The 21,534-nt window shown below is 49.2% G+C and overlaps 2 protein-coding genes across 2 annotated transcripts in view; one reads left to right on the top strand and one right to left on the bottom strand.

Annotated features, from left to right (window-relative positions):
• Positions 1–1,657, bottom strand: part of CTNS (cystinosin, lysosomal cystine transporter) — a 22,180-nt gene extending 20,523 nt beyond the window's left edge. The window contains exon 1 of the mRNA XM_060291284.2: positions 464–1,657. The gene's annotated coding sequence lies outside the window, so the exon portion shown is untranslated. The remainder of the gene's footprint in view (positions 1–463) is intronic.
• On the top strand, positions 981–21,534 carry SHPK (sedoheptulokinase). Its single transcript, XM_030861754.3, has 7 exons — positions 981–1,227; positions 4,620–4,761; positions 10,423–10,606; positions 11,148–11,300; positions 12,562–12,737; positions 16,441–16,641; positions 18,866–21,534. The coding sequence occupies exons 1-7, from the start codon at positions 1,012–1,014 to the stop codon at positions 19,276–19,278; spliced, it is 1,485 nt and encodes a 494-aa protein (XP_030717614.1). The 5' UTR covers positions 981–1,011; the 3' UTR covers positions 19,279–21,534.

Raw genomic sequence — 21,534 nt, 5'->3', positions numbered from 1 at the left:
CTTCCTCCAGCTTGAAAGGCCCGGAGGGCGGGACCGGGTCTCGTCCTGCCCACTCCCCGGTAGCCCAGCCCGGCGCTCAGCACCCCAAAAGGAGTTCCTGACGTGGTCCTCTCAGTGTCTCCCCTCTGCCAAGCAATCTGCAAACTCTGCGACCCAGATTCAGGCAGCAACTAAGCAGAAAGCGGGGAAGGGACGCTAACCTGCACTGGAACAGAGCCTCCCACACCACCTCGGCAGCCCGGTGTCCCCTGCCTCCACTCACTACCACCCGAGCCCTTCAACCCGGGTGCTGTCCGGTGCCTCGAGGCCGGGGCTAGCGGCCGGGGAAGGAACCCTGGCGCGGCTGAGGGAGGCTGGATGCGCGGCAGGCTGCCCAACTGACTTGCTGTGCCAGTCTCTAGGCCTCAGGGGGTCCGCCTGGGAGACGAGGCGGGGAGGCTGTCGGGGCCGCGTCGGCTCTCACCTGAGGTCCTCTAGGCTCAGGGGACCGACCAGACGGGACGCAGGAGCCGCTTCGGACTGTACCAGCTTCCTCCGGCCGGCTTGACTTAGTGTGGGGCGGACCAGAAGTCACCTGACTCGAGCCACCTGATCCGCGGAGTACAGGTCTCGGCGCGGTGCACCCTGGGAGCTGTAGTTTTCCCGCGTCTCGGCGAGACAGTTTGGGGCTGGGGAGGAGCGGAGGGGCTCAGGCAACTTGGCAGGCTCGGATATGTGGGAGGGTTAAGTCACTATTAGGGTCACAGAAGCCCTCGCATCCCCCAGCGAGACTCGGGGTACTGGTACTTTGGTGAGCAAGGCCGAAGCCTCGGGCCACATCGCAAACCCTGCCCTGCGGAGCGGGGCCTGTAGGTTCCGCCTTCCACCGCGGCTCCGCCTATAGCCGGGGCCCGTCACTCGGGGTGCGCGGGACTCGGCCTTCCTCAACCAATGGGAAGACGAGAATTCGTCGTGTTGAGCGTGGCTGGAAAGATTGGCAGGCGAGGCCCCGCCTCGGCGCCTCTGTCCCGGATGAAGTGTGCTGGAAGGGGCGCCCGGGCCCCAGACTCAATCGCTGTCATGGCTGCACGGTCTGTCACTCTCGGCATCGACCTGGGCACCACGTCTGTGAAGGCGGCCCTGGTGGAGGCCGCGCGCGGCGACCCTTCCGGGTTCGTGGTACTGGCGAGCTGTGCCCGGCCTGCGCGGGCCGAGACTGCGGCCCAGAGCGCGGCGGCGGGGCCCCAGGTGAGGCAGCGCCCTGGAGCCTCGCCGCCTCCAGGAGCCTCCAGACACCCTCTTCCTCCTCAAAGAAGTCTCCCTAACTGCTCCAGCCTGCCTGATCTCTGCCTGCCCGCTGCAACTCCCTCGATCCGATAGATCTCCTCCCAGGAGCTTTCCCACCTGCTGGCACCGATCGCCCCACTCTCGGGCCTTCTTTGGGAGCCTTGACCTTGGCGCTATACCCCCGTGCTCTCTGCCCTCCACTTTCTGTATCCTGACCTGAAGGAAATTGCTCTCCTGCATATGGAGCGATCTCAGGCTGCCTTCTCATTCTTGCGGCTCTCTGCTCCTCACATCTGCAGGTGTCCTCAAATTCAGGATTCAGCTTGTTCCCTAGGGCGGTGTCTGGGTTTTCCTTGAGAAATCAGACGCAAAATCCAGCGTAACCTGCCGCTCTCTCATCCCGCAGGAGTGGATTGTGGGTGGAGGAACTCAAACACTTGGACAGCAAAAGTCCCCTGGCCCCAAAGGCTGAGATACCTTGGAAGAAAGACACCAGGACAGATAGACATTGAGAGATACCACAATTAAAATGTTAGAAAAAGGTCAGATTGATAATTCTACACGAAAACTAGTGTTTTGTGAAAGCTACAATATAGAAATGGAGAATTTCACCACAGTGGGCTCAATTGCAAGTTGTGGGTTCAGAAAGGATGTCAGTCCTCAGAGATGGATTCCATTAATTCCTTGAAAAAGGTAGCTTTATGTTCAGTTCATTGATAATACAGATTAATATCAAGGAACTTTCTGTGTATCCTCATGACTTTTTTTTTTTTCCTGGATCTCAGCTTGTTCTTATAATTGAAATAGATGACCTCTATGGCCCCTTCCAGCCACAAACCTCGATTTTCTGAGCCAAACCCCACTCCCAATAGCTTTGTTTTTCACAAGCTCTTGCCACATACCTGGACTCAGTCCTTTAGGGTTCAGAGTCCATCTTGATCAGAAGCATTTCAGAGGATAAAGATTTCAGGAGCACTTCGCATTTTCATAGAGCCTTTCAAAATTAGCTTGGTTGGGGCATCAGGACATTTTAGAATGATTATCTCACTTCATGGACCATGAAGTGGAGGCAATGTCAGCTCTGACCCTGTGGGGGTAGGCAGCAGAGCTGCGATTACAGGGGTGGGTTTTAGGCAGTGCCCTTTTCTCTTGAAATAGGGCCACTTCTTGAAAACTACTTTCCCCACTTCCCCCAGTGTCCAGCACAGTGTTCTGTGTTTACAGGCATGCCCAGTGCTCCACACCTGCCTAAGGGGGGGGTTTAGGGGAGGCCGGTAATAGCCCCCCTTGCATCCTCCACATGTGTGTTGTGCTCTGGGACAAACAGCCTTGTTGTAAGTTCACCTATAGCAGGATTTCTTCACCTTGGCACTGTTGATATTTGGAGGTTGGATGATTCTTTGTTGTGGGGTGCTGTCCTGTGCGTTGTAGGATGTTCAGCAACATCCCTGGCCTCTAACCCACTGCATGCCAGTAGAACCCTCCTCCCCAGCTGCGACACCCAAAAATGCCTCCATATTGCCAAATGCCCCCGAGGGGACAAAAATCATCCCTGGGGTAAACTCTACTGATCCATAGAAACACCTGGTGGCTCTGTTCTTTCCTCATGTCCATATTTCTCACTCTTTAGAAGCATTGTGTACTCCACGGTCAACTTTGGCAGCTTTGTGGAAGGTCAGACTTTTAGCTCTTTGCAACTTTAAGATATCAAGATTTTTGAGGGAAGCTCTGTGACCCTTTCTGTGTTATGAATTTTACCTGTCTGGGCCTCAGTTTCCCCATCTGTAAAAAGGGGTGTGGGGGAGGAGGGTTGAATGAGTTCCTAAATTCTTTTTTCAAATCTGAATTTCTAGCATCTGATCTGAATGTAGACCACTTGATATTCTGAATCAAGGAATGGGGGCAGCGCCTTTCCTGTGACATTGTGGGTGTATCCACTGTCTGTCCAAGAATTGCTCCCCCATCACACTCACCACTAAAACTCCCCACACACTGAGTGCCTCCTTGCCTTCGCTCCCCTCTGGCCTGTTTCACTCCTCCACTGTCCTTACCTACACAGCTCACCCACCCTAGGCCCATTTTAAACAGCAGCTCCTCTGTCCTGCGTTCATGTACCATCTGGGTTCATGCCACGTGGGAACTCTTTAAACCAGCACTGTGCAGTGCAAATGTGAGCCACACGTGTAATTTTCAACTTTCTGGTGCCCGTATCAAAAAATAGTAAAAAGGAACCGTAAAATTAAGGTTCATTGCTTATTATTTTAACCCAATGGATCCAAACATATCATTTCCATATGTAATAATCAATATAGAATTATTAATGAGATATTGTGCTTTTTTTTTTCGTACTAAATCTGAAATCTGGTGTGTAGATTTCAATTCAGACTAGCTGTGTATAGCGGATGACTGGCGTGTTGGACAGGGCAGGTGTAAACAAATGCCTCTTCCCTGCTTCCTTCTTCCTTTGCCCACTGTCTTATTTCTTCCCTCCTGGGGGATCACGCATAGCCATGCATCTCCTCTCTGCCCCATCTTTTACTGCCCGCTCAGTTCTACTGTAGTCTCTCCTGCATAAAGAGTCTTGTTAGGATGTAGGGTTGCCTCCTCAACGAAATGCTCTGTGTTCCCTCTCCTCTCCTTCCCCAGCCCTACCCCTCCTCACCTTTCTTCTTTCTACTCCTTCTATCATGTTTGTTTGGAGCCAAGAACTGCCACAGCCCGAGGCCAGCAGGCTGACAAATAAAGGCTTAACTCCAAGGAGGGGAGGCCTTCACTGCCCCCGGAACACATGCAAGCCCTCAGGGCATTCGGGAAATGTTTGCCAGATGGATGAACTGGAGCAAACACTAGGGCTGGTCCTCAGGTGCTTTAGTCCAGGAAGCCTTTCTTGCCTACACCTTCCCTGCTGTGTTCCATCCTTCCTCTACCCCAATGCTTCATGTGCCTTGCCAAAGACCTTTGCCTTATTTCTTCTTGCAGCATGGTCTTTCTTGTGTTTTCCTGTCCTGCTGGACAGTAAGCTCCTGTAGGGCAGGGCAGTGCTTTTCTCAGCTCAGACTCTTCCACGGCAGCGGGCAGAGCCCAGGCCATTGGCTGAACTTAACCCACAGAAGCGCCTCATCTGTGAAGGGAGAAGTGGGACCTCGCCCACCACGTTCCTACTCCAGGCCCCGCTGGAGGTGGTGGAGAACCCTCAGGCCCATATCCCCTCCTTGAGGCCCCTCAGCAGGTCCTGGAAGTGACCTCGGTGGAATTAGGTGGGCAGCCACCACCCAGGAGGTCCCTGGCGCCTCTGCCCTCCTTCCCCTGCCTGTGTGTGTACCTCTGTCCAACGTATCCTGTTCTGTTTCCAGGGGCAAGAGCAGGATGTGAGGAGAATCATCCAGGCCCTCCACGAGTGCCTTGCTGCCCTTCCCCGGCAGCAGCTCTGCAAGGTCTGTGGCATCGGAGTGTCAGGACAGATGCACGGAGTCATGTTCTGGAAAACAGGCCAAGGTATGCTGAGCTTGGGGGTGATCACGTGCTGTTAACAGTCACCCTGTGATCTCAGGTGGCCTCGGCCTGCAGCGGCTTGAAGCAGGGTTTTGGTTGCCCTGGCCAGAGACTGAAGTTAGGCTGCAGCAGTGAGAGTGCTGAATCCTAGCCACTAGACCACCAGGGACCAGCGGCCAGTGATAAGACTCTAGCCCGTCGGCTTTGTAGAAATGAATTTCCACAAAGAGACAGAAAGTAGTGAAACAAGTAAAGTGTTTATTAGGAGGAAAAAGGGTACGTGTGTATAGACACACAGGCAGGCTCAGAGGGGCAGAGGCTCTCAGAGGCTCGCGCCCTCGTGGTAGTTTGAATCACTTATATGGGGCATTTCTTCTGATTTCCCTTGGCCAATCCTCTTGCTTTGACTGGCTCTGAGTCCGTATTTGGTTTATCTCAGGGTCCTCCCCTGTGTGTGCGCACATCTCTTAGGCAAGATGGATTCTAGCAAAGAGGCCTACGGGTAGGTTGACATCACCTACTATGGAGTGGCACCCCTTCCCTTTTTGACCCCCGAGGAGCCTTTCTGTGCACGTGTACTTGGGAAGGGCTCCTTGATCTTGAGAATGAGGAATATGTGGTCTCTTTATCTTTTATCTGGACAGCCCTTAACGCTTCGCTCCGCTATTACCTTCATCTTGGAGTATCTGTCCGCAGGGGACAGACTCCAGCTGCTCAGCCTGGGGCCCTTCTATCTCCTGCCTCCCCTGGAACCAGAAGAGGGCTGCCAAGGGCTCTCTGTGAAGGGTCAGGTTATTCTGCTGCCTCTTGCGTTTTGTGTACATCCTGTCCTGTTCAAAGGAGGTAATGAAGTGAACTGTCCACTCACACGTTATTCATGAACAGGGAGAGGAGAAGAGTGAGTTCTCTCTGATTCTCTGTTGGGTTCAGTGGAGTGGACTTTCCACAGCCTCCTCTTTCTTTGTGCCAGTGTCTTGGAGCATCAGTGCCAACAACCAAGAGATTAGTGTAGCTGTAGATTCCAAGACGCAGAGGAAACTCTTCTGAATTTAGGCATAGTTTTTGTTGTTTAACATAATCACAGATATTTGTGATTTTTCCATTCCAGGGCACATCCTTTTCATGGGCACAGTTGCTAAGCATCATTTAGTTGGTCGTATTCTTTCAGGAGGTCTGCCACAGTGCAGAGGTGGGTGGCCTGTTCTGTTTGGCCTCTAGGAGGAGTATTAAGCAAGGAAAACAGCAGTGAGCACTTCGCATGCCAGGTGCTGAGCTAAGTATATTGCCTGTGTGATCTCATTGAATTTTCCCAACACCCTTATGACATGGGTTACATTACTCTCCCTCTTGTGCAGGTGAGACCTGGAGGTTCAGAGAGGATAAAATAATATGCTCAGGGTCATGTGGCAGCAAGTAGCAACTCCAGCTTTTCTCTTTTTTAATTAATCTTTATTTTGGCTGCGTTGGGTCTTTGTTGCTGCGCACGGGCTTTCTCTGGTTGTGGCGAGCGGGGACTTCTCTTGTTGCGGAGCACGGGCTCTAGGAGCGCGGGCTTCAGTAGTTGCAGCACGCAGGCTCAGTAGTTGTGGCTCGCGGGCTTAGTTACTCCACAGCATGTGGGTTCTTCCCAGACCAGGGCTCGAACCCGTGTCCCCTGCATTGGCAGGCGGATTCTTAACCACTGCGCCACCAAGGAAGTCCCGTGACTCCAGCTTTTGAACTCAAGTCTGTCTGACTTCAGACACTGAACTTTGAAAATCTCCCAGGAGGACCAGAGTCACAGGAGGACACACTAGCTCAATGAAGGGAGGACTTTCCCAACAGAATGTCCAAGGCAGGATTAGACTCCTGTAGGAAGTTATGAGCTCCTGTTACGGCAAGTGTTAAAAAAAAATTTTTTTTTAATTATAGAAAGTTCGACATAGACATAAAAGTAGGGAGAACAGCATTATGAACTGACACATACCCATCACCCAGCTTCAAAACTATCAACTTTTCACTGCAGGTGTTTTAAGCGTAGTATGGATGGCTACTTTGCGGGGTGGAGGCTGTAGTTAAGGAGGTTGGACATTGGATTCACCCCTCCTCTGCCTAGAGGATCAGTGATTCCGATTCCCCTGGGCCAAGTGAGTGGTGACTTGCCTCTTGGTGGCTTGACAGGGGTCTGGTGGTGCATCCTTTGATCAGTCCCCAGGGGGGGCCTGGGTGACTGCCGAAGCCCACCCAGGCTCTCCCCCTCCTCCTCTCCCTTTGTCTGCCTGTCGTCAGGCCAGCTGGGACCACGGGAGCTGCTCGGCTCCAATCCCCAGCAGGAGTGAAAGGCCAGTTCTGGTGTTAGAGCTGAACTCTCAGGGGGAGTCTAGGTTGTAAAAGTTTTTAAACTCCTTAATTTTGCAGTAACAAGAATAAACGTCCTTTTGATACTAAAACCCTTCCCAAAGAGGACAGCAGAGATCTAATGATTGTGCTCCGGTCACACGCCTTCCTTTCTGCCCGTCTCCTGGCCTCTGTAATGACCACACAAACCATCGCCCACATCGGTGGAGAGAGCTGCTTAATATTTCATGGGGCCCACCTGCATGCCTTCTTGTTTTGGTTTCAGTTTCTGGGAAGGAGAGCCACTGTTTGACGATGATACCTGCTTAGCAGAGTGAGTGAAATCATATTTGAGATCAAGTCGTTCTGCTTTTAATAGCGGCTGTAATTCAGTTTGGTTTTGGGACCTACAATATATGAGGCTCTGTGCTGGGCCCCGCGGGAGACATAGAAACAGGATGCAGCCCTCGTCTTCCAGGGCTCGCTCAAGGCAGTCAACACAGACAGGCACCAGTAACCTGAGCGGAGAGCTAAGTGCTTCCACAAGGGCGCCAATTGGAGAAGAGAGGGAGTGACTAGTGTCTTCTGAGAGGCCTGTGGTTACACCAGTTTCCACATTCCATTTTCAGGCTCAGTAATAGCAGGAGAGAAGTGGGGATCATAAAATCAAGCTAAAAGGCCAGCAGCAGACAGGGAGAAATTATTCACTAGTATATAGTAGACAAAGGACGAATATGGGTGCATATAAAGAACAAAGAAAGGACCAATGGCCCTGTGGAAAAATGGGCAGAGGAAACCAACAGGCAATTCCTAGAAGAGGAAATACAGATAGCTAATAAGCATATGAAAAGATGCTCGGTGTCATTAGGAATTAGGAAAATGCAGAGGAAAACAACAACGAGAAATCATTTTCCACCCACTGGATTGTAAGAAAGCAGTTTGAGAATGTCAAGAGTTGGCAAAGGGGGTGGAAAATTGGTTTTTTAAAATATCACTCCTGGTAGTATATATTAGCTTGGCCGTTTCAGAGGGCAGTTTGGCAGGGTGTTTGGTGGGCTTCCCTGGTGGCGCAGTGGTTGAGAGTCCGCGTGCCGATGCAGGAGACGTGGGTTCATGCCCCGGTCCGGGAAAATCCCACATGCCGCGGAGTGGCTGGGCCCGTGAGCCATGGCCGCTGAGCCTGTGCGTCTGGAGCCTGTGCTCCGCATCGGGAGAGGCCACAACAGTGAGAGGCCCGCGTATCGCAAAAAAAAAAAAAAAAAAAAGATAAGAGAGTTATAGCAACTACAGGAAGAAAACTTCCAGCTGAACTAATATGAAACCCATTTGCTAACTGCCGGGGGTGAGGATAAAGCTTTTAAATTATACACTGTAAAAATAAGAGTTACTATGACTCAGTGGCCCTACTACCTAAAATCTGTTCAGGAAAAGGACTTTAACATGTATATGCAAAAGAGGCATAATCATGGTCATTCATGGCATCCTTGTTTATTGTAGTGAAAACTGTGACGTTTCCTCATGGGGGAGTGGTTAAATAAATGTTGGTACCCCACGCTGTAGAATGGTATGCAGTAGTTGAAAAGAATACGGTGCACTCACATGTACTAATGTGGAAAGAATTCCAGGACATGTTGCTGGATGATAAAAACAACCACTAAAAAAATACATACAGTATAGTACTGTTTGTTTTTAAAAAACAGACAAAACCAAAATATAATAAAACCCAGCCCAAATCAACCAAACCAAAGAGAGTATGTTGTGTGAGTATAAAAACCCAACAACGGGACTTCCCTGGCGGTCCAGTGGTTAAGACTCCGCGCTTCTAGTGCAGGAGGTGCAGATTCGATCCCTGGTCAGGGAACTAAGATCCCACGTGCTGCGCGGCCAAAAAATAAAAAAACCCAAAAAAACTCTACAAGTGCTAACAGTGACAGGAAGGGGGCTGGGACTCTGATGGGGATGGTCAAGCAGGCCTTTTGCTTTATCTGTAATATTTGGATATTTTATATTGAGAATGCATTCACTTATCATTTGTATAATTTAAAAAATTTTAAATTATTATTATTATTATTTTTGCTAAAAAAAAGAAGAAAGTGAGAGAAAGGATATCCATCAGGCCAGATTCTGGAACAGACTGCCTGCACTTGAATCCTGCCTCTATCACTTAGTAGCTATGTGATCTTTGACAAGATTTTTAAAGCTTCTCTGAGTTTTATATATCTTATGTGAAAATGGGGATAAATATCACACCTATGTTGTAAGGCTAATATGTAGATTAAAAAATTAATATTTTTAAAGTGCTTTGAACAACACCTGGTACATGGTAGGAACTTCGTATTTATTTTATAACACAAACAAAATAAAGATGATAGTCCTAAAAGTAAAAAGAAGAAAAAGGGTCAAAAGAGTTTTGGAAGCAGATAAAAGGGTTGAAGAAAAAGCTTCAGATTTCCAGCTTTAGGGCTGGGATAAGAATCCCAGCTTTAGGCAGAAACGTAATAGTGAGGGTGGACCACCCCATCCCCAGTTTACTCCCTCTTCCTGGGTGAAACTTAGTAAGCTTCAGGTGCATATTATCTGTGACCGCTTCCCTGCTCTTCTTCTTCTTTTTTTTTTTTTTAATGATTTTTATTGACGTATAGTTGATTTACAATGTGTTAGTTTCTGCTGTACAGCAAAGTGAATCAGTTATACATATACATATATCCAGTCTTTTTTAGCTGCTTTTCCCATATAGGTCATTACAGAGGGATTGAGTAGAGTTCCCTGTGCTATACAGTAGGTCCTTTCTTTCCTTTCTTTCTTTTTTTTTTTTAAGGCCGTACCTTGGGGCCTGTGGAATCTTAGTTCCCTGACCAGGGATTGAACTGGACCCTCAGCAGTGAAAGCACTGAGTCCTAACCACTGGACCGCCAGGTCCTTATTAGTTAGATCCTTATTAGTTATCTATTTTATACATAGCATTGTGTATATCTGAATCCCAATCTCCCAATTTATCTCTCCCCCACCCCATTCCCCCCTGGTAACCATCAGTTTGTTTTCTACATCTGTGACTCTATTTCTGTTTTGTAAATAAGTAAATTTGTACCTGTTTTTTTTTTTTTTAGCTTCCACATATAAGTGATATCATATGATATCACTTGCCTTTCTCTGTCTGCCTTACTTCACTCAGTATGACAATCTCTAGGTCCATCCACTCCCTGCTCTTCTGGGTACTGGCCAGAACCCCTGAGTGTGAGTGAAGCATTGTCATGGGTGATAAAGTCTGTCCTATAACCTCACTAGCAGAGTAGTCTCAAGGACATGCTGGTGCCAGTTCTCCATTTTTGGTCATCTCCTTCGTTCCAGGTTGTGAATGGACAGAGGCAGGGGCTGCCCCTGTGTTCGAGCCCAGAGCCGTGAGCCACCTGGTAACGTGGCAGGATGGCCGGTGTGGCAGCAAGTTCCTGGCTTCTCTGCCTCGGCCAGAGTCTCATCTCAGTGTGGCCACGGGGTTTGGCTGCGCAACCATCTTCTGGCTTTTGAAAAATAGGTACGGACACCTGTTGTTTGAATTGGGTGACGGATTTGCAGGGGAACGAGAGTGGCTAGGGAGCTGTACCTCTAGCTGGCCAGCATCACTCCACGTGCTGGACTGTCCCTCAGTGAGTGTGGCCCAGCACAGGGTATAGTCACAAGACTTAGACTTGGTCTACCACTGCTTCATTTCGCAGAGGGCTCTTATTGGTAATCTGATTCTCACCTGGAGGGGGAAAGAAGAGACCCGAGAGGGCCAGGGACTTGCCAAGGATCACAGGATGGGTTCACGGTGGGATCAGGGCTGCTGAGAATGGCTGATGTCCTGCTTTCCCAGGCACGGTGTGTCCTCCTAGGAGTACCCTCCCCTAAAGCTGACTCTGGCCAGCTTGGCTTGGAGGGGTTGGGAGGTTCCGCTGCTAGGGATCCACAGCCTGTGCGGTTCTGGCTGCTACCCAGCTATGCCATGTCTAGTCCACACCGCCCACAGTTAGGTGCAGCACATGCTTTCAAGTCAATATTAAACCACGTTGAATTGTTTGGGGTATGAAAAACAGCCCAGAGTTCCTGAAGTCCTACGATGCAGCTGGCACTATTCACGACTATGTGGTTGCCATGCTGTGTGGCTTGACAAGACCCCTGATGTCCGACCAGAATGCCGCTAGCTGGGGATATTTCAACACCAGGAGCCAAAGCTGGAACTTGGAGACGTGAGTATAACTGTGCAGGCTGGCTTGAGGCTGAAGGGCAGAACCTCTAAAGCGGGAGCTTCAGTGGGGCTTTCCCATCTGGGAATAATGGAGGATTCCACGAGGCCAAGGTCAGGTTCCAACACCCTCCAGCCTGTTCCAGTCCCCGGGCATGGGTGGGCCTGACTGTAAGTGAAGTTCTTGGGGAGGGGCGCCATCCACCACGCCATGCTGCCTGCTCCTCCACCGTTGCCCAGACCTAGGGTGGGCTCCCCAGTTCTTTCTGTGCCCTGAGCCAGCCCGTAGATTCCAAAGAACAACATCCATTCTTTAACATATTATTTTATTTTTTTAACTTTTTATTTTATATTGGAATATAGTTGATTAACCATGTTGGGTTAGTTTCAGGTGTACAGCAACGTGATTCAGTTATACATATACATGTATCTGTTCTTTTTCAAATTCTTTTCCCGTTTAGGTTGTTACATAATATTGAGCAGAGTTCCCTGTGCTATACAGTAGGTCCTTGTGGGTTATCCATTTAAAATATAGCAGTGTGTACATGTCAATCCCAAATTCCCTAGCTATCTCTCTCCCCCACCCTAATGTATTTTAAAATAAGGTTAAGAAATGGAAGTAGTAGGCTTAAGGGATGCCTTTTAAGTTCCCTTTAAGCAATCATTTGCCTTTTCAGGTCCAGCAGTCCAGTGCCCTATAAGTTCACTGCCTTCAGGGTCCAAATTCTGAGCTCTGTAATAAAACAAAAAGCACCTGGTAATTCAGGTAAAGGACTTTCCAGCATGTTTTATAAAATTGGCAGCCCCATGTTCACTAACCGCGAGTGATGGATGCATTTGGTATTCAGGAGACTGATGGGTTTGACTTTGGTTTGGCCTGTGCTAACCAGCTGTGACTTTGCTCTAAAACTTCAGCTTCCTCCCTTTGCACAGTGTTTGCTCTCCCTTCAAATGCAGGAGGCTGGATGCCGATGAAATCTGCTTCTTATCCAGTCCCTTCTGACTACCTCTGCTCAAACTGGTTGTGTTCTTCTCCAAGAGGCCCATCCCAAGCTCTTGAAAGCCAGGGTTCACTCTTTAAATAACCCAAGGCTTTTCCTCATGGTTTAAAAAAAGCCAAAGAGACGCTCTGTGAAAACACTGGATTCTGCCCTCCCTTCTTGAATGTGTATCCTATCGCGCTTTCCATTGCTGAGTTTCCTGGAAACAACAGAAAACAGAAAACCAAGCACCAGGTAGATATGCTGTCCACTTTTGGTTTGCAGACTGAGGGACGCAGGCTTTCCCGTCCACCTACTCCCGGACGTCACCGAGCCTGGCAACGTGGCAGGCAGAACTTCCCGGGCCTGGTTTGAGATCCCAAAGGGGACGCAGGTGGGCGTGGCCTTGGGGGATTTGCAGGCCTCTGTCTATTCCTGCATGGCCCAAAGGACAGACGCAGGTAAGTCTGTCTTTGGTTCTCTCCTCAGACTTCTACTGGGGCCTCCTAAGCCCCAGCTCTGTGCCAGGGTCCGAGGGGCACCCATAGCCAGCAGTCGCAGCGTCCTCTTGACCATTATGTTAAAAACATGAAAAACACCCTCATCCCTACAGGTGAAGCCCCTGCCCCGGGAGCTTACAATTCAGCAGGGCAATTTCTATCCTGACCACAGTCTGTGCCTTTCTTCTCTAGAGACAGGTGAGGGAAATGACTCTCTCTAGTTGGCTGGTTTCTATGTGTCTCCATGACCAAGAAAATAGATTATTATTCAATAGGTTAGGGGTTTTGTTATTGTGTGTTTGTCAATGAAAGTTCCTCGGATCTGAGTAGAAGCGCAGACGTCCCTGTATTCCATGCAAGAGAGTCACAGTGAAGGGGAGACAGCAATCCAGGGCAGGGTAAAGGGCCAGATTGTAAATATTTTAAGCTTTGTGGGCCATTTTGTTTCTATCATAACTACTTCACAGCTGTTGGGGCAGGAAAGCAGCCATAGCCAATGCATAAGTGAGTGGGTGTAGCTGTGTTCCAATAAAACTTTATTTAGAGAGGCTGACATGTGAATTTCATAAAATGTTCATGTGTCATGAAATATTCTTCTCTTCTTCATTTCTTTTCAACCTTTTAAAAAGGTAAGAACACGCTACTGGGATTGTAAAATGGTGCAGTCCCTTTGGAAAACAGTCTAGCAGTTCTTCAAAAGTTAAACGTGGAATTACCATGGGACCCTGCCATTCCACTCCCATGTGTATACTCAAAAGAATTGAAAACACATGTCCGCACAAAAAACTTGTACACAAATGCTCCTAGCAGCCTTATTCATAATAGCCAAAATGTAGAAACAACCCAAATGCCCATCGACTGATAAATGGATTTTAAAAATGTGGTGTATCCACAGAGCTAAAATGCTATAACATGTGAATGAAAGTGAAAGGCCACATAGTGTATTATTCCATTCCTGTGAAATGTCCAGAACAGGCAAATCCGTAGAGGCAGAAAGCAGATTCATGGTTGTCTAGGGCTGGGACACGGGGTTGATTGCTAACCAGTATGGGATTTCTTTCTGGAGTGGTGAAAATGTCCTAAAATTAGGTCTCAGTGATGTTTGTACAACTCTGTGAATATACTAAAAAGCACAGAACTGTACACTTTAAAAGGGTGCATTTTATGGTGAATTTTCTGAATTACATCTCAATAAAGCTATCATTTAAAAAAAAATGGAAGAGACTTTCTTAGCTCCTGGGCCATACAAAAACAGATGGCAGGCTGGATATGGCCTGGGGGCTGCCATTGGCCCCTCCTGGGGCTGGGGTAGACTTTGGGTCTGCTTCCCCGAGCAGGGTGATTGCAGGCTGTGTGTCTCATTTGATCCTCAGGGCAGCCTGGCTGAGTGGGCCCACTTTGAGAGCCTCGCCTTGTTATCAACGGGAACAGAGAAGTCATTCATCTTACTCGGATTTTCTTTGTCATCACATCTTTTTTTCCTCCATCAGTTAGAACTATTACAATTTAACCTTGAGTTTAAAAACTCTGACCAGCACTATCCTCTGAAGCAGTAGTTTATTCCTATTTTAGTACATTCTTAAAAAATAAAATTTCAAGTGACTTTTTGTTTTGTTTTTGGTAGTAATTCCTCTTAATTCAAGATTAGGTGAGAGGGAAAGCTGAGATTCTGCCACTTAAAAAAATTTTTTTTTATTGAAGTATAGTTGATTTACAATGTTGTGTTAGTTTCAGGTGTATAACAAAGTGAATCTGTTATACATATACATATATCCAGATTCTGCCACTTTTGTTTGCACAAATATGTGATAAAATCTTTTAAGGTCAAGAACCCCGTCTTTTTCTCCTGAATTTTCTCCCTGAGCCCTTGTCATCATGCAAAATGAGGATGATGATGCCTTTCTCATGGGGCCGTTGTCGTGATGCACTGGGATGGTGCCTATAAAGAGCCTGGCTCTTTCCTCCTACCTGGTAGTCTTCAAATCTTAGGCTGTTCCCTCCACAGAGAGCTGTCATGTGCCTGGATATAAATGTCCTTTCTAGATGGTGGTCAAATGGGAAGAAGCTAAGCTTTAGGCTCCATCTTCACTGAGCTGGTTGTGGTCTCTGGTTCTAGACTGGGGCCGCTGGCCTGTGCCCAGCTGTGCGGTGTCCATGGGCAAGGCTGGTCGGCCCCCTTCACTGACACTTCCCCCCGAGGGGATAGGTGGAGGGCATGATGCTTCTGGTTTATCATCATGGTGAAAGTCTTGATGTGGCAGGAAGTCAAGGTTATTGACTTTCTGAGACTTGTTTTCACTCTCCTTGCCTCTGCCTCCCAGGAGGTAGGACAGTTGGATCCTGACCTCAGTTAGTTTAGCCCCAACAGACTGAGAGGAACAGGCTTTCTGGCCAGGTCTCGTGAGAAATGGAGGAGAGACTCCTGGGACAGTCTGTAGGCTCTGGCCTCCATCTAGAGGAGAAAAGCATCCCCTCTGTTCTAGGTCTGGGAGCGTCCCCCCTGCTGGTGGAGGGAGGTTGAGAAGCACACCTTGGAAATGAGAAGGAGGTGGTACCCACCAAAAATGAATGAAACCTCCCAAAGAATAAAACACTTGGGCTGAGGTCTGCCTCTCTGTGAATAGTAGCTTATTGCTGTGTAACAAATCGCTCCAATGCTTAGTAGCCTAAAACAGCAAACACTTATTATCTCACACAGTTTCTGAGAGTCAGGAGTCTAGGTGTGGCTGGATTGCAATCACACTGTCAGTCGGCTGGGGCTGCAGTCATCTGAAGGCTTGACTGGGCTGGAGGATCCACTTCTCAGCTCACTCATGTGGCTCTTGGCAGGAGGCCTCAGCTCCTTGTAGGTGTTGGAGGACGGAGGGAATGAAAAGTACCCACCGAACTGAGACTGCATCTTGAGACTGAAAAATGAGGCAGGCGGCTCTGTATAATCAATGTGTCAGTTTATTTTAGGGTAACTTACAGAGTGGGATCAGGCAGACAATGATCTGGAAGCATTGGCAGCTGCATTCTGCACCACCAAGGGGCCTTTGGGACAGTTTTATAGTTAACCTAGGACATGAGGGTGGGTGCCTGGAAACAGGACATACACTCCTAAGTTAAGATAACTGAATGGGTAACTAGTCTCATGGGCTCTGGGAATACATCAGCAAAAGTCAGCATAGTTTGGGAACTAACAGAGCATAGAGGCCACCTGGCCCTAACCATTGTTAAACAATATCTACTAACTATAAAGCCCTTGACGACAGAGAAGTGATTCACCACCTAGTACAGTCCTGGGTAGGGTCAGCGGAAGGACAGGAGGGACCGTATGGGCTCCAGATGGGGTCAGTTATGCCAGCAACCATCCAGTGGGCCTCTCCATAGGGCTGCTCACGATGTGGTACCTGCCTCCCCTGGAGCAAGTGATCAGGATGGAAGCTGCAGTGCCCTTTTATGACCTGGTCTCCAGAGTCACACACTGTCACTTCTGCTTTACTCTCTTCATTAGAATCCAGTCACTGAGTCCAGCCCACACTCAGGGGTGGAGGACTAGGCTCTTCCTCCTGAAAGGAGGAGTATCCAGGAATTTGTGGCACACTCTCCGACCCTGTTGTGACTTGTGGCCTCTGAGTTAGCCCAACAGGCCTAACCTCTGCTTTCTTTGGACCACATCCAGTTCTCAACATCAGCACCTCGGTGCAGCTGGTAGCCTCCATGCCTTCAGGATTCCAGCCAGTGCAGACTCCAGACCCTGCAGCTCCAGTCGCCTACTTCCCGTACTTTGACAGGACCTACCTGGCGGTGGCAGCATCCCTCAATGGGGGCAACGTGCTGGCCATGTTCGTCCACATGCTGGTCCAGTGGATGGCGGATCTAGGTAAGGGTGGCCCACACAGTGGTGTGTTCTCTGCTTGTCCTTTCTATGTGGCAGTGTCCTGGTGCTGAATGTGCTGTAAGTTTCTAGATTCTTGTCTCAGACCCAGCCAGATTCTAGCACATTCCCTCTGTCCTTAGGGATCTGAGCTTGTAGCCTTTCATCTTCTGAGCTGCCATCACCTACCCTTTTTTATTTTTTTTTTGCGGTACGCGGGCCTCTCCCTGCTGTGGCCTCTCCCATTGCGGAGCACAGTCTCCGGACGCGCAAGCTCAGCGGCCATGGCTCATGGGCCCAGCCGCTCCACGGCATGTGGGATCTTCCCGGACCGGGGCACGAACCCGTGTCCCCTGCATCAGCAGGCGGACTCTCAACCATTGCGCCACCAGGGAAGCCCATACTCTCTTTTTTGAGGCGCATCTTCTCCTCTAATCTTAACTGTGGAGTATCCTAATAGTCTCCTGGCTCTCCCTGGCCCCGCTATTACTTTCTCTGTCAGTAACCTTGCATTTGAGGTTTGCCTTCTGCTGGCTACAGACAGCGAAGAATAAAATGATCAAACATGAATGAGTGAGAAGACTGGTAGCACTTATTCCTGGAAAGTAGCACCTCTCCTCCTTCCTTGGAAGGGTCCCTGGAAACTCTGACGTCTTCCTGCTCTCTTCAGGGTGGAATTGATCAGGCCTTCCTCTGCTCTGCATTTACAGAGAAAGATGTAACCTCTTTCTTCCAGGAGAGGTTCCCTTTCTAAGTACTTAGGGTAGAAATGAAATTTCTGGCCAGCTGTCTAGAAATAGGGAGATCATGCTTATCAGATGCATGGGTCACTTGTAGGAGCTCAAAATCAGGTCATTCCAGGAAACATCCAACAGAATAACTAGGTGGGGCACAGGCCACAGGGAGCACCTGGGAAGTTCATACTGGTCATGCAGACAGGTGTTGCTGACCCACGTCAGTCCTTCCAGGCTGGCTGGGGGTGTCAGCATTGCGGGTAAGTTCTGCCCCCTTGGCTGGGAATCCCTCAGGAATGCTGCATTTAAAGAACAGAACTTTGATCTTGTTTTGCCTTGAATCAAGAAAGGTTTTAAAGATGCAGAACCAGTCATCAGAACCTTCAGGCAAGCCCTTTACTCAGATACTTCTTTAACTGGGTTGAGTCTGTCGACTGTTTACTGAGTTGGCTGGTGTTTCTATTTATACAGAAGTGACTGTTTTGCTCAGCCCTGAAAGAGTACGTAATACTTAAGTTTTCTCTAAGATTTTCAAAAAGAAAAGTCTTTTACATTTTCGTGGTTCTTATTTTGATGAAACAGAGGGTGCTTTGAAGGCTAGTAGTTTATATAACTTAACCTCCTATGAAATGTCTACATTGTTTCATTTGATTGAAAAGAATATATTTTTTTCTTTCTCATTCCTGAGGGTGTATAGGTGAGTTTGTATCAGTTAAATGTGCTGACGTTGAGACTCCTTGGGGACTTTTGGCCATACATTGGAAATACTCGTGGAGTTTTAAAAACCATGTTGATGTCCTCGTTTCACCCCCAGAAAAGCTGATTATTTGGCTTGGGGGAGAGGAGTGGGGCCTGAGCACAGCATTTTATAAAAGTTTCTCAGGTGATCCTGATGCTCTCAAGTGTTGCTAAGCACTGATCTAGAACCTTCTACTCAAAAAGCGTGGTCCTCAGGCCAGCTGCACTGGCTTCCTCTAGGAGCTGATGACAAATGCAGAATCTCAGGCCCCACCCCAGGCACACTGAATCAGAAGCTGTATTTTAATAAGATCCCTGAGTGATTCACATGCACATTCAACTCTGAGCTCTGGTCTAGACCGGTTGTTCGTAACCTCTGCCGAGGGGCAGGCTAGACTGTGATCAGCACTGTGGTCCTGGGATTCCTGTGACACTAATAACAGGTGTGATGATACTTACTGATCAGTGTATGCATTTGGTCTACTTAGGACCAAGAGTCCCACAGCTGTGGGATTGGTAAGGACTCACAGCAGCGCTTACGAGATCTCTCCTTGAAGATTGGGCTGGGGTCTGTAGTGAGAAAGGTGGCTGGGGTCTGGAGCAGAGCACAGCTAGCCAGAATATTTGAGTCCTGAGCTGGGAAGCAGCCAGCCACAGTGAGGAGAGGCAGCAAGTCAACCTATCCTTGCCCCCGGTAACTCTATAGCCTGCAGCGAGGGGGTGCATGAACTCACACAGGCCTTCTCTGTTCCTGGCAGGCCTGGAGGCTGAAGAATCCACTGTGTACTCACGCATGATCCAGGCTGCTGCACAGCAGAAAGACACCTGCCTAACCATCACTCCAACAGTGCTGGGCGAGAGGCACCTGCCAGACCAGCTGGCCTCAGTGACCAGAATCTCCTCCTCTGACCTCTCCTTGGGGCACGTGACCCGGGCGCTGTGCAGAGGCATCGTTCAGAACCTGCACTCAATGCTTCCTTTTCAGCAGCTCCAAGAGTGGGGCGTGGAGCGGGTGATCGGCAGTGGGAGTGCGCTGTCCAGGAACGAGGTGCTGAAGCAGGAGGTGCAGAGGGCTTTCCCCTTCCCAGTGTCCTATGGGCAGGATGTGGATGCAGCTGTAGGGGCCGCTCTGGTTATGCTCCAGAGAAACCTCAACCAGCAGGAGTATTAGCACACTCATTGGCCAAAGGACTGTTGCAAAGTTTATCTAATTAACGTTCCTCTCCTTATCTTGGGATCATGCTTTTCCTGGACAGCTCTGTGGGCAGTTTTAAGCAATGCTTATTCTCAGGCCATCATTTTGACCAAGAACCAATCTTCAGGGCACACTCTAATAATGCAGCCAGGAGTCATCAACCAGATCCCAAATCAGTGCCTTCTGAAAGAGACTCACCTGAGAGCTGGTTGCAAATGTAGATGTGGGAGAGACAGAGAGAAAGGGAAAGATGGGTCACATGTACTGTTGGAAGAGTCTTCCCTACTGGATTGTGCCACGTGACCCTGAGGCCCCTTTCCCAATCTTGTTCTTCTCTGGCCACAGCCAGCTAGCTGGGGCAGAAGGTGACCCAAGGACAGTGATGCAGGCTGGCTGAGATGAAGATGCAGGGATCTGTGCTGGCCTTCTTGCCATGTACCTCCCCTCCAAGGAGAGCCTGCTTGGGGCTGCCATGGTTCCTCACAACACAGCTGGCTTGAAGACACAGAACAGAGAAGAAAATGTGGGTGGAATGACCAGCCAAGGGGACAGATGCTGCATAACGCCACCGTTCAGGCATGTTGTTCCCAAGAGTCTGACCAGACACCAGCAAGACTCTTTTCCAAGAGTGTGTCTGTGCAGCAGTGTGTTTTTACCCCTGTGCATCCCTGGGAAGCCTTCCAAGGGAAGGGATGCAGCTGCGCATGCTCCTGTTAGAGAGAAAGCAGAGAGAATCCCTTGTCCCAAATGCCCCAGCTCTTCTTTCTCTTGGTGTGGGCCTTGCTGGCCCGCCATGTGTGCCTGGCTTGCAGAAACATCCCACTTGAGTCGGCATCTCTGCAGGGATCCCAGAGCATCTTAAACCTTCCCGTGGTTGGTAGGATGACCATGGAATGGCTTCCAGGAGAGGGCCACCATTGCTGTGTCTACTTCCACACTCCCAAGGGTGATCCCAGGTCCCTGACTCTGAGGCACCTGGGCGACTGTGAGTTTGGGAAGCAGTCATGTCTCTTTGTGAATGCCACGTTATGTGGTTGTCTGAAACTCTTAATCTGCCTGGCTGTGCTGATTGAATTTCAGATACTAAAGTTCATTCTTCCAGAGCCTTGTCCCTTTAGTAAAACACACCTCTCTGCATTGGGAAGACTATAAATCTGGCACTGCCACAGGGTTTGGGAGGTTGGACATAACTCTGGGGATCATTTGTAGAAGCCCTGCCTGCCCCATGGTTCTGCCGGGACAAGCAGCTGCAGATCACTCAGGAACGTCATGTAATTGTTCTCTTGGCCAGAATGAGTTGACACCATCATTTTGAGAGAGAAGTCACCTCGGGATGGGCCAAAGGATAGCAGAGAGCCCTGTCCATCAGGAGGAACTGGCCCTCCGATGTCAGGGAGGCAGCCTGTCTTGCATTCCCAGGATGCTGTGGGTAGAGTCTAAATATAAATTAGGAGCTGGATGGGTATCCTGCGAAGCACCATAACTCTCTGTCCCCTTTCCGCATGTCCACACTACCTCTGAGGGCTAAGCCTTGCACGGTCCAAGCTTGCCAGCTGGTGGTCCTGTTGTCATTTCTATTGCACTTGGCCTGGAGCCTCTGCAAGGGTTTGAGTACAGCTGCCAGGGCCTCATTTCTCCAGCCTGAAGTCATAAACCACTCGTTGCTTCTGCTCTCATTCTCAGGAGGTACCATTCTGATCCTCAGATGAGGAGCTGGGTCATTAGGGCTGTTTGCCAATACCCTGATCTTAAGCGCATGGTAGGCTAGCACTTCCCCACCTGATTTGCTTTGGCCAGTAAAACGTCAACAGAAGTTTGTCGCTTCCAGGCAGGAAGCCCTTTGGAGCCAATGTGAGATTTGCCACACTCTGTTCCCTTTGCTGTAAGTGACCTGGGGTGTCCCAGAGAGGAGGCTCTGCTGCCCTGGGTCCCACATGAGGGCATTGTGGTGTAGAGCCCTCACCAAAGAGCGAGTGACTCATAGTGTGACTGAGAAATAAACCTTTGATGTTTGATGCTACTGAGATTTGGGAGCTGTTTGTTACCACAGGATAACTTAGTTCATTCTGACTGCTACAGCCATGGTAGACACTGTGCCTGAGAAGTCCCAGCATAGACCCAGGTGAATCATATTTATGAAGCATCTACTAGGAGATGGGTGTTCTATCAGGCACGGTGATGTATTGTTGAATCCCCCTCACTAGGGAATGAAATAAACGCTATAACAGATTT

This window comes from Globicephala melas, chromosome 20, assembly GCF_963455315.2.
Source record: "Globicephala melas chromosome 20, mGloMel1.2, whole genome shotgun sequence".
Classification (NCBI taxonomy): Eukaryota; Metazoa; Chordata; class Mammalia; order Artiodactyla; family Delphinidae; genus Globicephala; species Globicephala melas.
The sequence above is the reverse complement of the archived record's forward strand: the minus strand, read 5'-3'. Positions and strand labels throughout refer to the sequence as shown.

Bases quoted from the DNA above. Each gene is read 5' to 3' on its own strand.
- SHPK (XM_030861754.3), top strand. From the start codon at position 1,012: ATGAAGTGTGCTGGAAGGGGCGCCCGGGCCCCAGACTCAATCGCTGTC. The intron at 4,762-10,422 runs GTATGCTGAGCT...CCTTCGTTCCAG, and splicing joins GTTCTGGAAAACAGGCCAAG to GTTGTGAATGGACAGAGGCA. The intron at 12,738-16,440 runs GTAAGTCTGTCT...GACCACATCCAG, and splicing joins GGCCCAAAGGACAGACGCAG to TTCTCAACATCAGCACCTCG.